Raw genomic sequence first — 13,978 nt, forward strand, 5'->3', positions numbered from 1 at the left:
TCAATTAACATTATTTGTTGTGTACATCAGTGTTTCATAACCATAGGGTGGGGCTCATTATTGGGCCACAAGCCTCCCCTAGAGCAGTGTTTTTCAAATGGGGGTACGCGTACCACAGGGGGTACTTGAAGGTATGCCAAGGGGTACGTCGGATTTTTTGGAAAATATTCTAAAAATAGCAAAAATTCAAAAATCCTTTATAAATATATTTATTAAATAATACTTCAGCAAAATATGAATGTAAGTTCATAAACTGTGAAAAGAAATGCAACAACAAACCTATTTCTCATGGAAAATGTGTGGCGCATTATGAAGGGTAAAATACGACAGTGGAGACCCCTGACTGTTGAAAGACTGAAGCTCTACATAAAAAAAGAATGGGAAAGAATTCCACTTTCAAAGCTTCAACAATTAGTTTCCTCAGTTCCCAAACATTTATTGAGTGTTGTTAAAAGAAAAGGTGATGTAACACAGTGGTGAACATGCCCTTTCCCAACTACTTTGGCATGTGTTGCAGCCATGAAATTTTAAGTTAATTATTATTTGCAAAAAAAAATTACTAGTTTGAACATCAAATATGTTGTCTTTGTAGTGCATTCAACTGAATATGGGTTGAAACGGATTTGCAAATCATTGTATTCAGTTTGTATTTACATCTAACACAATTTCCCAACTCATATGGAAACGGGGTTTTATATATATATATATATATATATATATATATATATATATGTGTGTGTGTGTATATACTGTATATATATATTAGGGCTGTATATATATATTAGGGCTGTAAATATATATATTAGGGCTGTATATATATATTAGGACTGCAAATCTTTTAGTGTCCCACGATTCGATTCAATATCGATTCTTGTGGTCACGACTCGATAATATATCGATTTTTTTCGATTCAACGTGATTCTCGATTCAAAAACAATGTTTTTCCGATTCAAAGCGATTCTCTATTCATTCAATACATAGGATTTCAGCAGGATCTACCCCAGTCTGCTGACATGCAAGCGGAGTAGTAAATAAAAAAAAAAAGCTTTTATAATTGTAAAGGACAACGTTTTATCAACTGATTGCAATAATGTAAATGTGTTTTAACTATTAAACAAACCAAAAATATGACTTATTTTATCTTTGTTAAAATATTGGACACAGTGTGTTGTCAAGCTTATGAGATGCGATGCAAGTGTAAGCCACTGTGACACTATTGTTCTTTTTTTAAATTTTTATAAATGTCTAATGATAATGTCAACGAGGGATTTTTAATCACTGCTATGCTGAAATTATAACTAATATTGATACTGTTGTTGATAATATTCATTTTTGTTTCACTACTTTTGTTTTTTTCTGTGTCGTGTTTGTGTCTCCTCTCAATTGCTCTGTTTATTGCAGTTCTGAGTGTTGCTGGGTCAGGTGTGGTTTTGGAATTGGATTGCATTGTTATGGTATTGCTGTGTAGGCATTTTGTTGGATTAATAAAAAAAACATGCAACTCAGTATTCTTCTTCCTCCAAACACGACGAGTTGAGTTTATACCAAAAAGTTCTATTTTGGTTTCATCTGACCACATGACATTCTCCCAATCCTCTGCTGTATCATTCATTTTGGAATAAACTCAACTCGTGGTGTTGGAGGAAGAATACTGAGTTGCATCCCAAAAACACCTTACCTACTGTGAAGCATGGGGGTGGAAACATCATGCTTTGGGGCTGTTTTTCTGCTAAGGGGACAGGACGATTTATCCGTGTTAAGGAAGCATGAATGGGGCCATGTATCGTGAGATTTTGAGTCAAAACCTCCTTCCATCAGTGAGAGCTTTGAATGGTTGACCAAATACTTATTTTCCACCATAATTTACAAATAAATTATTTAAAATTCCTACAATGTGAATTCTTGGATTTTTTTTCCACATTCTGTCTTTCACAGTTGAAGTGTACCTATTATGAAAATTATAGACCTCTGTCATTATTTCAAGTGGAAGAACTTGCACAATCGGTGGCAGACTAAATACTTTTTTGCCCCACTGTAAATGTGTATATATATATATATATATATATATATATATATTAGGGGTGTAACGGTACACAAAAATTTCTGTTCGGAACGTACCTCGGTTTAGAGGTCACAGTTCGGTTCATTTTCGGTACGGTAAGAAAACAACAAAATATCAATTTTTTGGTTATTTATTTACCAAATTTTTAAACAATGGCTTTATCCTTTTAACATTGGGAACACTATAATAATTCTGCCCACGTTAATCAACATTAAACTGCCTCAACTTGTTGCTCAGATGAAATAAAATTACAAAACTTTTCTTCCACATATAAAAAGTGCAACATTAAACAGTTTCAAGTCAACTCATCATGCTTAATTTATTACAGCATTTGGGAAGCCTGTAGTTGATTTTAATTATGTAAATGTTATAGTTTTATCAACATTTGATTGCAGGGACCCTGCCATTCAAACTAGGCTGCTACATTACTAGTGATTAATGTCACTTTAGCGGAAAAAATAATAGAACAGCAATAGGAGAGACTATTCATCCCTGAACACCATGGAGTTCATGTAGGCTTAATGATGCAGTTCCATTATTATATCACTAGCACACACACGCACACACGCACACGCGCACACACACCGCACAGACAGCTAACACACACACCGCAAAATGAGCTAACGTTACGCTAAAAGTTAAATAGCCTTCACATCAAGCCAGAATTGCGAGAGAGCTGAGCTGCAGTTTGTTTCTAGAACGTCATTTAAAACGTTGATTGGGAGGTGTTTATTATAATTTGGGGAGAGTCCGTTGCTCACCTGCTAAACACATATCTGCTCGACGCTGAAGCGCTGTCACCATGCGCTCTGAATACGCACTGCTGATTGGTTGTTACCGCTCTGAATACGCACTGCTGATTGGCTGTTACCGCTATATAAGTAACCAATCAGATTGTTGTGTTGGTGGGACAATGCTGGGTGCTGTGTAGGAGACAGAAGCAGAACAGAGCGAAGCAGCTTGTTAGGACTTAAGCTTAGGCGGTTACTTCATATGTTTGTGTGGAAACTCGTTCGGTACACCTCCAAACCGAACCGGAACCACCGAACCGGAACCCCCGAAACTGTGCAATACAAATACACGTACCGTTACACCCCTTATATATATATATATATATATGGCACTGTCTTGGAAGTATGCTAACGTCTGTAATATTTGCATGCTAACGTTTAATTACAACATTTTAAACCAATGATGATTTTTGATTCCGAGCTGACTTTTATCCCACTTATTAAAAGATTACAAAGATGTATTTTATCCTCCTAAGAACATAACCAGAGTATCCCAGGCCAACACAGAGGTGCTAACACATGCTTTTATTTACCGCTCTCTGGTCTTCCCAGAAAGAACGGGAAGAAAAGAAGGAGTCTACAATAACTACAAAACCCCACAGCATGCGCGCAGACGAAGACTAGAAATAATGTTTACCTTTTGCAGACCAGCGAGGAAGACTCTGGCAAGACCGTTCCGCGGCCCAGCCCAGAAAGTGACATCTGGCTCCCCGACCACCTCACGCCCTCCTGGGTGTGTCTTCCCAACGAGCAGCCGGTGCTGACCATCATCCAGCCAGGGGAGTCGGCGCTCTGCGTGCTGGAGAGCATCTGCAAGGTTGGAACATGCTTTGTCAATAACCTGAGCTATAGGTGGCGCTAATATAACATTACAAACTGGTTTTAATGGTCTGACAAATTCAAAGGAAGAGGCTTTTCTTGGTGCACACAGTACTGTACAAAGTTGGGGTCCAAAGTGTGGCATCTATGGCCCGGAAGCTAATTGATAAATGACTTATGTTAACACTTAATAGTGAGTAATAACACGTTAATGATGTAGAAACTGTCATAGTTTCATGAAAAAATGTTTACAGCACAAACATTTGGAGAGATTCAGAAAAGGTGGTCTTTAAATTAGAAAACAATAACATAAAACTATAAAACACTACAATTTGCAATTCCGGTAGGCGTTGCGTGTAAATGCTCTATGTGCGCAAGCCGGCGAACCACTGAAACGCGTGAGTGGAACTGAAATGGTTGATTGTCCAGGGTGAGTGGAGTTTGTGGAAGTTGAAACGGTTGAAATCGGATGAGAAAGTTGGTATATGGAGAGGTTTGTATATTGTCCATTCATTTCGATTGTCTGTGGGGAGAAATTCCGGGAAATTCCGGGAAATTTGTGAATTTTTGCTTCAAGGAATTTGAAATGAGAATTGGTATTTCGGAAGTCCTGGAATTTCGGGAAAACTGAGAATTTGTACGGCAAAAAAAAGGGGCGTTCGTTGTCCCAACTAAGACGAATGTTTTGAAGGGGAAATGGTTGGAATTGGATGAAAAATGTGGACTGTGAAAACGTTCCAGGAAAAGGTGAAAATAAGGTTTGGGAAAACCGGGAAGTTTTTTTAATTTGGAAAATGGTAATTTATTTGCCCAAGGTCAGTGGAGTGTGTAGATAGTTGTTTGATTGTCCAAGGTGAGTGGAGTGTGTGGATGTTTGAATAGTCCAAATTGGTTGAGAAATGTGGGATATGGACAGGTTTGTATATTGCCCATTCATTGTCAATGGGGAGAAATTACAGAAAATTCAGGAAAAAGGGGCAATTTTTGGAAACGGAAAACATGTTTTGTGTTCGATATATTTGAAGAGTAGTGTGTGTGGATGGTTGAAAGGTTGGAATTGGGTAAAAAGTAGAACAACATTTTGAGAATTTCCTAGAAATTTGGGAATTTTTCAATCAGTAATTTTTGAAAATATTGAAACTGGCACTATTGTCCTGGATAATATGAACGAGTTGGTGTTGGAATTGTTGGAATCGGTTAAAAGATGTTGACGTAGAAACAATTTGAATTGCGAATTGGTATATCAGAATTCCTGGAACTTTGGGACAACCGTGAATTTGTACAAAAAATTAGAGGAGCGTTTCTTGTCCCAACTAAGAGGAATGTTTTTTAAGGTGAAATGGTTGGAATTTGTTTAAAAAAGTGGACTGTGAAAACTTTACAGGAAGAGTTTTGGGAAAACCGGGAAATTTTTGGAATTAGTAAATTAGTAGTTTAATTGTCCAAGGTGAAGAGAGTGTGTGGATGGTAGTTAGATTGTCCAAGGTGAGTGGAGTGTGTGGATGGTAGTTTGATTGTCCATGGTGAGTGGAGTGCGTAGATAGGGCTGGGCGATATGGCCTTTATTTAATATCGCAATATTTTTAGGCCACATTGCAATACACGATATATATTTCGATATTTTGCCTTAGCCTTGAATGAACACTTGATACGTATAATCACAGCATTATGATGATTCTATGTGTCTAAATTAAAACATTAGTCTTTATACTGCATTAATATATGCTCATTTTAAACTTTCATGCAGAAAAGGAAAACACAACTAAAAAAAATCACTATTTGCCTTGGCATTTTGATGGTGTGGGCGTGTGGCACCGAATGGATATGTTGACATTCGGAGTATTCACTCTTCATTTTCTAGCAGGTGACTTTTCAAATGATGCTACATATTAGCAGTAATGCTACTTTTTGTAGCAACGCTTGTGCCCCACACTTGACAAATTAAACTTGTCTGTTCTACATATTCCCACTTGAAGCCAACCCGCCAGACAATGGATCCCCTGCTGTTTTTCTTGAGAATTGATTCTTCCTTAATCTGTTACCAGATTCGCACCATCTTTCTCTCGTATCTCCACTCGCATGTCTGAGCTAGCATCACAGCTAACGTTACCCATGCTGCTACCTCTCTGCTCAGCGAGGGCGTATGCGTATGTGACGTATGACGTGACAGTATGTGACGTATGTATAAAGGTGCGCTTGCTGTCTGTGAGAAGGAGACACAAGAAGGAGTGGGAAGAGCCTGTAGTGTAATGCCAGCAGCTAAAAGCAACTGTGTGTGAACGTATACTCGAATATCACGATATAGTCATTTTCTATATCGCACAGAGAAAAAAGTGCAAAATATAGAGTATATCGATATATCGCCCCGCCCTATGTGTAGATGGTATTTTGATTGTCCAGGGTGAGTGGAGTGTGTGGATGGTAGTTTGATTGTCCAAGGTGAGGGGAGTGTGTGGATGTTGGAACGGTCCAAATTGGGTGAGAAATGTGGGATATGATACCCATTCATTGTCAATGGAGAGAAATTTCCAGTAAACACCCGCACGCTTTCATTTTTCAATGGAAAAAGTTAAGACACCCCAGCTTTAGAGAATGTGCCTGCTGGGATACCTTATCATGTTCTTCATGTTGTTGTCATGTCACCTTGCAGGCCCACCAGCTGGATCATACCAAACACTACTTGCGTCTCAAATTCCTTATCGAAGGCCAAGTCCAGTTCTACATCCCCAAGCCTGAGGAGGACGTCTGTGACCTGGTGAGGAAACATTGAGGGAAGTGTTCTGAGCGTCTTCAATCACTTGTACTTCCGACAGAAATATGATGTTCATCTGTCACCTTGATTCATTCAGTCATTCATATTCGGCTTTTATGTTGTAATGGTAAGAAAACATTGAAGGTCTCACCTTGATTCATTCGTTCATATTCAGCATTTATGTTGTTTCATGGTATGGAAACATTGGAGGTCTCACCTTGATTCATTCATTCATATTCAGTACTTATGTTGTTTCATGATATGGAAACATTTGGAAGTATCACCTTGATTCATTCATTCATATTCAGCATTTATGTTGTAATGGTGAGGAAACATTGGAGGTGGCACCTTGATTCATTCATTTATATTCGGCATTTATGTTGTAATGGTGAGAAAACATTGGAGGTCTCACCTTGATACATTCATTCATATTCGGCATTTATATTTTAATGGTAAGGAAACATTGGAGGTGTCACCTTGATTCATTAATTCATATTCAGCATTTATGTTGTAATGGTAAGGAAACATTGGAGGTATCACCTTGATTCAAACATTCATTTTTAGCATTTATATTGCTTCATGGCATTCACCTAATATCTAATCCCTAACATTACAGTTTTCTCTATACAAGTCATCCTGTCTTGACGTGTGTATACTACAATTATATATGTACATATATATAACATATATATTAGGGGTGTGGGAAAAAATTGATTCGAATTTGAATCGCGATTCTCTCATTGTGCGATTCAGAATTGATTCTCATTATTAAAACATTTTTTGTGTGTTTTTTTTAATCAACACAACAAAACAATACACAGCAATACCATAACAATGCAATCCAATTCCAAAACCAAACCTGACCCAGCAACACTCAGAACTGCAATAAACAGAGCAATTGAGAGGAGACACAAACAAAAATTCATATTATCAACAACAGTATCAATATTAGTTATAATTTCAGCATAGCAGTGATTAAAAATCCCTCATTGACATTGTCATTAGACATTTATAAAAATAAAAAAAAGAACAATATACATTTACACATATATAGATACATATATACAAATACATATAAGTACATATAGACATACATGTATACATATAAATACATACACATATGTACACATGAATATGCATAGATACATATACACATTTATGTTTACATACAGTATATACATTTAGACATATATTTATACATATATACATTTATACACATATATACATGTGGACATACATATGTACGTACTGTATAATAAATCATTGATATAGCAGTAATGTTTTCCCACAGCTCTACAAAGAAGTGGAGCTGTGCTCTAAGATAACAAAAGTGGTGCAGTTTGACCGAGACGAGTCGTGCATGATTGGTTACGGTAAGGACTTGCACGTATATTTTATGTATTCTTATGTAACCACTCTTCTTCCTCCTCCTCCTCCTCCTCCAGGTTTCTCCATCTCGGTGGTGGAGGAGGACCGAGTGCAGCAGCTTTACATCACAGACGTGCGGGCGGGAGGTCTGGCCTTTGCCAAAGGTCTGTGGTGATGCCTCCAGAACATCTCCATCTTTATCTTCTCACTCACTTCCACACAAGCACAAAAATCTCAGACTACAACTTTCAAGCGGCACTCGTGCGCTTTGTGGCGCTCATGCTTACAGACGAGCGGCGCAAGTAAACAGGAAGTGTTCTAAAATAGGGGTGTCCCAAGACAATCTTTTCACTTCCAATATGATACCGCATTTGCAGCTTTTACCATTGGCCGAGGCCCAATATCAATGAGATGATATCGGTGCAAAAAAAAAAAACATACTTTTCATGTTGGCTGCTGAATAAAAGTCTGGAATGGACTATTTTTAAACTATAAACTATTTTTTTATCTCTTATTTTCCTACACTTCTGAGTCTCACTTGCAAATATGCATTTATTTCAGTTTCAGAAAGTAGTTGTTGCTCTGAAGTTAAATGCGCCCGTCTCGTCTTTTGCTGAGTCCTACAAAGTGTTTATAAATGATAAAAGGGTTGTACTTGTATAGTGCTTTTCTACCTTCAAAGTACTCAAAGCGCTTTGACACTACTTCCAAATTTACCCATTCACACACACATTCACACACTGATGGAGGGAGCTGCCATGCAAGGCACTAACCAGCACCCATCAGGAGCAAGGGTGAAGTGTCTTGCTCAAGGACACAACGGACGTGAAAAGGTTGGTACTAGGTGGGGATTGAACCAGGGACCCTCAGGCCACTCTTCCACTGCACCACGCCGTCCCCACTGTAAGTATCATACTTATTAAACACTGGCGGCTTGAAAAAAGATTAGCAACTAAAAATAATGGATCTGAAAAAACATTCTCAAACACAAAAAAGTTTAGGTTACAACATTTTTTTTTTGGTTATGACAACGTCAATCTTGTGGGCCTCCTCTTAACGATATATTCGAAGCCTTTTTATTGGTCAGTCTCGCCCTTCTTAGTCTTTGGTGCTTTCCTTCGTTGAGGGCGAAAGTAATTCGCTGTCATCATCCCAGACTGACCAATAAAAAGGCATATTGTTCAGAGGTGGCCCCGCCCACGGGTCTCAAATTGAATCGTAACAAGCTGACAGTTTTCCTTCCTCCCACGCCAGTTTGGTCTCCTCGGCATAACAGAAGTGCTCAGGATTCTGGACCGCACCACCCTGCCCACGGGGCTCAAATTGAGTTGTAACCAAAAAATGTTTTCATAAAAAACCTAAAAAAATATTTTTATTCAAAACTTTTGTCTGCAAATCAATTGTTTTAATTAATTTTCAAGTCATATTTTTTTGTTTGCATTTTTATTTTGCTGGTCAACGTGTTGAGGTTGCAAATCTGTTTGCCATGTAAGATCGCTAATGCTAATCAGTATCATGTATATGGGATATCCAATGGATTAGCATCAAGCTAGCACGTTGGTTTTAGTGAATTTCTTCTATGTTGGACTGCCAAATAGTAGTTATTTGGTACTCCATGTCAATAATATTGCATATGTTTCACCTTTACAGTGTTTTGAAGATAAAAATATGCTAATCTGTCTGCTAAAATAGCAAGAAGAGACGGCTTGTATTGAAATGATTGAATCATAGCTGGTCGATTATAATCCAGTACCAGTTTTTTAAGCACGGATGTTCTGTACCTGGCAGGTCTAAACGCGGGCGATGAGATCCTGGAGCTGAACGGGAAGGAGGCCCACAGTCTCAACTTCTCCGACATGAAGGCAGCGTTCTCCCGCTCCTCCCTGGCGCTGACCGTCAACACGCTGCCTCCCTTGGAGCGCCGCCAGCTCTGCTTCCTCCCGCCACGGCGCTCAGACGTGGAGGAGGATCTCTACACAGACATCTTCTCCCAGAGTCAAGGTGACCACCATACAGACTTTTTATGCTATCGTCACATTGTGATGATAATGCGTGTTGGCGAAACTTTCTGGATGAGTCAGCAGGCGTCCTTTTTAGGCAATGTAGCGTACTCGCTAACGAGATAGCAGCTAATGTCCCACTACAGTGTTTTAGCGACCTAAATCACTAATCTTCAGGGTTAGATTTGTCTTCAAGGTTATATTTGTTTTCTGGGTGAGATTTGTCTTACGGGTTAGATTTGTCTTCAGGTTTAGATGAGTCTTTGGGGTTAGACTTGTCTTCTGGGTTAGATTTGTCTTCAGGATTACATTTGTCTTCGGGGTTACATTTTTCTTCTGGGTTAGATTTGTATTCTGGGTTAGATTTTTCTTCAGGGTTACATTTGTCTTCTGAGTTAGATTTGTCTCCTGGGTTAGATTTGTCTTCTGGGTTAGATTGGTACTCAGGGTTACATTTGTATTCAGGTTTAGATTTTTTTCTATTGGTTAAATTTGTACTCAAGGTTAGATTTGTCTTCGGAGTTAGATTTGTCTTCAGAGTTAGATTTGTCTTCTGGGTTAGATTCGTCTTCTGGGTTACATTTGTCTTCAGGGTTAGATTTTTCTTCAGAGTTCAGTTTTTCCGCCAGAAAATGTGTTAGTAAAGGTGGTGACTCTCCAGGGGGAGGGGACTGGGGAGGGGGGTGGGTGTGTGTAAGGATTGGCTTAACTCGGCCTGTCGCCATCACGTCTCCACCTCGTCGCTGCCATCACAGCCAGGGGGGCAATAGACTACAGACTGTCGTGACGTAGGCCGGCTTCGTCACGTGAAGAAGCCTACAAATTTTTCCGCTCCATTTGCAGATTGGCAATATACGATATATATCTCGATATTTTTTCTGTATAGTAAAAACAAATCAGTCCTAGCTACCTGAGATACTAAAATAATGACTTACAAAGTCAAATTAATGACTCACTGTAAGTAGGCGTTTGCAATAAGCATTTGAAAAAAAGAGTTAAAAGTGGGGCCACATGCTGACATCTGCTCAACTCCATCCATCCATCCATGCATCCATTTTTTACCGCTTGTCCCTTCTGGGGTCTCTGGTTAATTTATTACAGCATTTGGGAAGCCTGTAGTTGGATTTTATTATGTAAATGTTATATTTTTATCAACATGCGATAACAGGGACCCTGCCATTCAAAACTAGGCTGCTACATTACTAATGATTAATGTATCTATAGCTGAAAAAATAGTACAATAGCAATAGGAGAGACTATTCATCCCTCAACACCATGGAGTTCATGTAGGCTTTATGTTGCACTTACATTATTATATCAACTATCAGAGACAGAAAATCTTTATTTAACATAATGTTGATTTTTGCTGCTTTAACACTGCTCAATCAACACAGAAAAAGGTCAAGTGAAATAACTTAGTTTTTATCTATAAGTCAATATTGCTTGTCTTTCTCTCAGATAGACAGGGCTTTGCTGTCCGTAACGCACACACACGCACGCACGCACACACACACACATACCGCACAGTGAGCTAACGTTACGCTAATAGCTAATTGGCCTTCACCTCAAGGACTGCGAGCGAGCTGAGCTGCCGCTTGTTTCTAGAACGTCAATGAGCTCATAGTGATGTTTTAAGTAGTTGACTGGGAGGTGTTTATTATAATTACCTGCTAAAAACACCTTTCTGCTCACTCCACGTTACATGCGCTCTGAAGATGCACTGCTGATTGACTTTTACATGTGCTCTGAATTCGCACTGCTGATTGGCTGTTACCGCTCTGCATGTAACCAATCAGATGGTTCTGTGGGTGGGACAATGCTGGGTGCTGCATAGACATACTGACAGAGGCAGACGCAGAACTAAGCAGAGCAGCTTGTTAGGACTTTTTTTTTTTGTTTTTCTGTTTTTTTTGTTAGGACTTTAGTTTGTTGTTAAGGCGGAAACCCTGGAGTTAGATTTGTCTTCAGAGTTAGATTTGTCTTAAATGTTAGATTGGTCTTCTGGGTTAGCTTGGCCTTACGGGTTGGATCTGTTTTCTGGTTTAGATCTGTCTTTTGGATTAGATTTGTACTCAGGGTTGCATTTGTATTCAGGTTTAGATTTGTTCTTTGGGTTAGAGATATACTTAGGGTTCATTTGTCATCAGAGATAGATTTGTGCTCAGGGTTAGATTTGTACTCTATGTTAGATTTGTCTTCTGGGTTAGATTTGTCTTAAGGGTTAGATTTGTCCTTGGGGTTAGATTTGTCCTCTGAGTTAGATTTGTCTTCTGAGTTAGATTAATCTCCTTGATTAGATTTGTCCTCTGGGTTACATTTGTATTTAGGTTTAGATTTGTTCTCTGGGTTAGTTTTGTCTTCAGAGTTAGATTTGTACCCAAGGTTAGATTTGTCTTCAGAGTTTGATTTGTTTTCTGGGTTGGATTAGTCTTTTGGGTTGGATTTGTACTCAAGGTTACATTTGTATTCAGGTTTAGATCTGTTCTTCTGGTTATATTTTTACCCAGGGTTAAATTTGTATTCAGAGTTGTATTTAGGGTTAGATTTGTCTTCTGGGTTAGATTTGTGCTCAGGGTTAGATTTGTCTTCTGGGTTACATTTGTCTACTGGGTTAGATTTGTTTTCAGGGTTACATTTTTACTCAGTGTTACATTTATCTTCTGGGTTAGAATTGTACTCAGGGTCTTCTGGGTAAGATTTGTCTTCTGTGTTAAACTTGTCTTCTGGGTTAGATTTGTCTTTGTGGTTAGATTTGTCGTCAGAGTTAGATTTGTCTTCAAGGTTAGATTCACAAAATGAGCTAACGTTTCGCTAAAAGCTAGTTAGCCTTCACCTCAAGGACTGCGAGCGAGCTGAGTTGCCGCTTTTAATTCTAGAACGTCAACGGGCTCATTTGGGGAGAGTCTGCTGCATTATGCTCACCTGTTAAACACCTTTCTGCTAACCCGCACCGTCTCTCCTCTCTGCCTGCCTCTGCTGTTAGCACTGACTCCATGTGCTCTGAATACGCACTGCTGATTGGCTGTCACATGCGCTCTGAATACGCACTGCTGATTGGCTGTTACTGCTCTTCGTGTAACCAGTCAGATGGTTTTGTGGGTGGGACAATGCTGGGTAGTGCAGAGACATACTGACAGAGGCAGAACTAAGCGGAACAGCTTGTTAAGACTTTAGCTTAGCACCAAATGATAATATACTGTAAATACATTTAATAAAGTCAAATACAAATAAGGCAACAAGAGAAGTATCCTACACTTCTTTTTTGTAAAGTAAATCTGAACAGCCATCTACATCAACTGTATGATTTGCCTGAGAAGCTGGACAAGACAAATAAAAAAAAAAAAAAGTATATATATATATATATATACATATATATATATATATATATACGTATGTATGTATGTATGTATGTATGTATGTATATATATAATATATATATATATATATATATATATATATATATATATATATATTTTTTTTTTTTTTTTTTTTTAAACTTTTGGTTAGGCGGTGGCTCTTTGTTGTTAAGGCGTCGCTGCGGGAAATCCGGGGGTTACATTTGTATTCTGGGTTAGATTTGTCTTCTGTGTTAGATTTGTCTTCAGGGTTACATTTGTCTTCTGGGTTAGATTTGTATTCTGGGTTACATCTGTCTTCAGGGATAAATTTGTCTTCTGGGTTAGATTTGTCTCCTGGGTTAGATTTGTCTTCTGGGTTAGATTTGTCTTCTGGGTTAGGGTCTGAGTTGGAAGCAGACTGCAATTTGACGTGATCTCTCTGTGTCCTCAGAAGAGATCCTGGATGATGGTGTCGGGCTGCTGCTGGAGAGTTCTGGTGACAGTTTGGACGACGACTCTGAGATCTTCGGTCAGTTTGACGTGTTCGGAAAGGTAAGACAAAGTCCTCTTGGTTACTTCTCTTATTCTTTCTTCTAGTGCAGATAAACTTAGCCAGGGAACAAAAGTAGCAGAAAGTACATTTAGCAGTTTTTCTTCTGGCAGGCAGCGAGCGTCAAACTCGCACCTCGCTTGGTGAGCAGGCTCCGGTGCCAGACGTTAGCGAGCGCTTCTTCTCGGACGCAACATTTGGTGCTTTTCACCCGCACTGAAATGTTCTTCTGAGAACAAGCGCCTGCATTGCATCCTCAACATGGTCACATTTCCACTTTTTGTCATCATTGCAACAT

The 13,978-nt window shown here is 38.8% G+C and overlaps 1 protein-coding gene across 5 annotated transcripts in view; it reads left to right on the plus strand.

Annotated features, from left to right (window-relative positions):
- The window catches only part of LOC133537129 (rho guanine nucleotide exchange factor TIAM1-like), a 165,045-nt gene that overhangs the window by 95,413 nt on the left and 55,654 nt on the right, over positions 1 to 13,978 (plus strand). For 4 of the 5 annotated variants that reach the window (XM_061878012.1, XM_061878009.1, XM_061878010.1 and 1 more), the window contains 6 exons: positions 3,500 to 3,670; positions 6,323 to 6,427; positions 7,716 to 7,797; positions 7,870 to 7,956; positions 9,581 to 9,793; positions 13,582 to 13,682. In XM_061878012.1, coding sequence (XP_061733996.1) covers positions 3,500 to 3,670; positions 6,323 to 6,427; positions 7,716 to 7,797; positions 7,870 to 7,956; positions 9,581 to 9,793; positions 13,582 to 13,682 — 759 coding nt within the window. The remainder of the gene's footprint in view (positions 1 to 3,499; positions 3,671 to 6,322; positions 6,428 to 7,715; positions 7,798 to 7,869; positions 7,957 to 9,580; positions 9,794 to 13,581; positions 13,683 to 13,978) is intronic. The other variant, XM_061878014.1, reaches the window with a different exon arrangement.

Source organism: Nerophis ophidion, linkage group LG18 (assembly GCF_033978795.1).
Source record: "Nerophis ophidion isolate RoL-2023_Sa linkage group LG18, RoL_Noph_v1.0, whole genome shotgun sequence".
In the NCBI taxonomy this organism is placed as follows: Eukaryota; Metazoa; Chordata; class Actinopteri; order Syngnathiformes; family Syngnathidae; genus Nerophis; species Nerophis ophidion.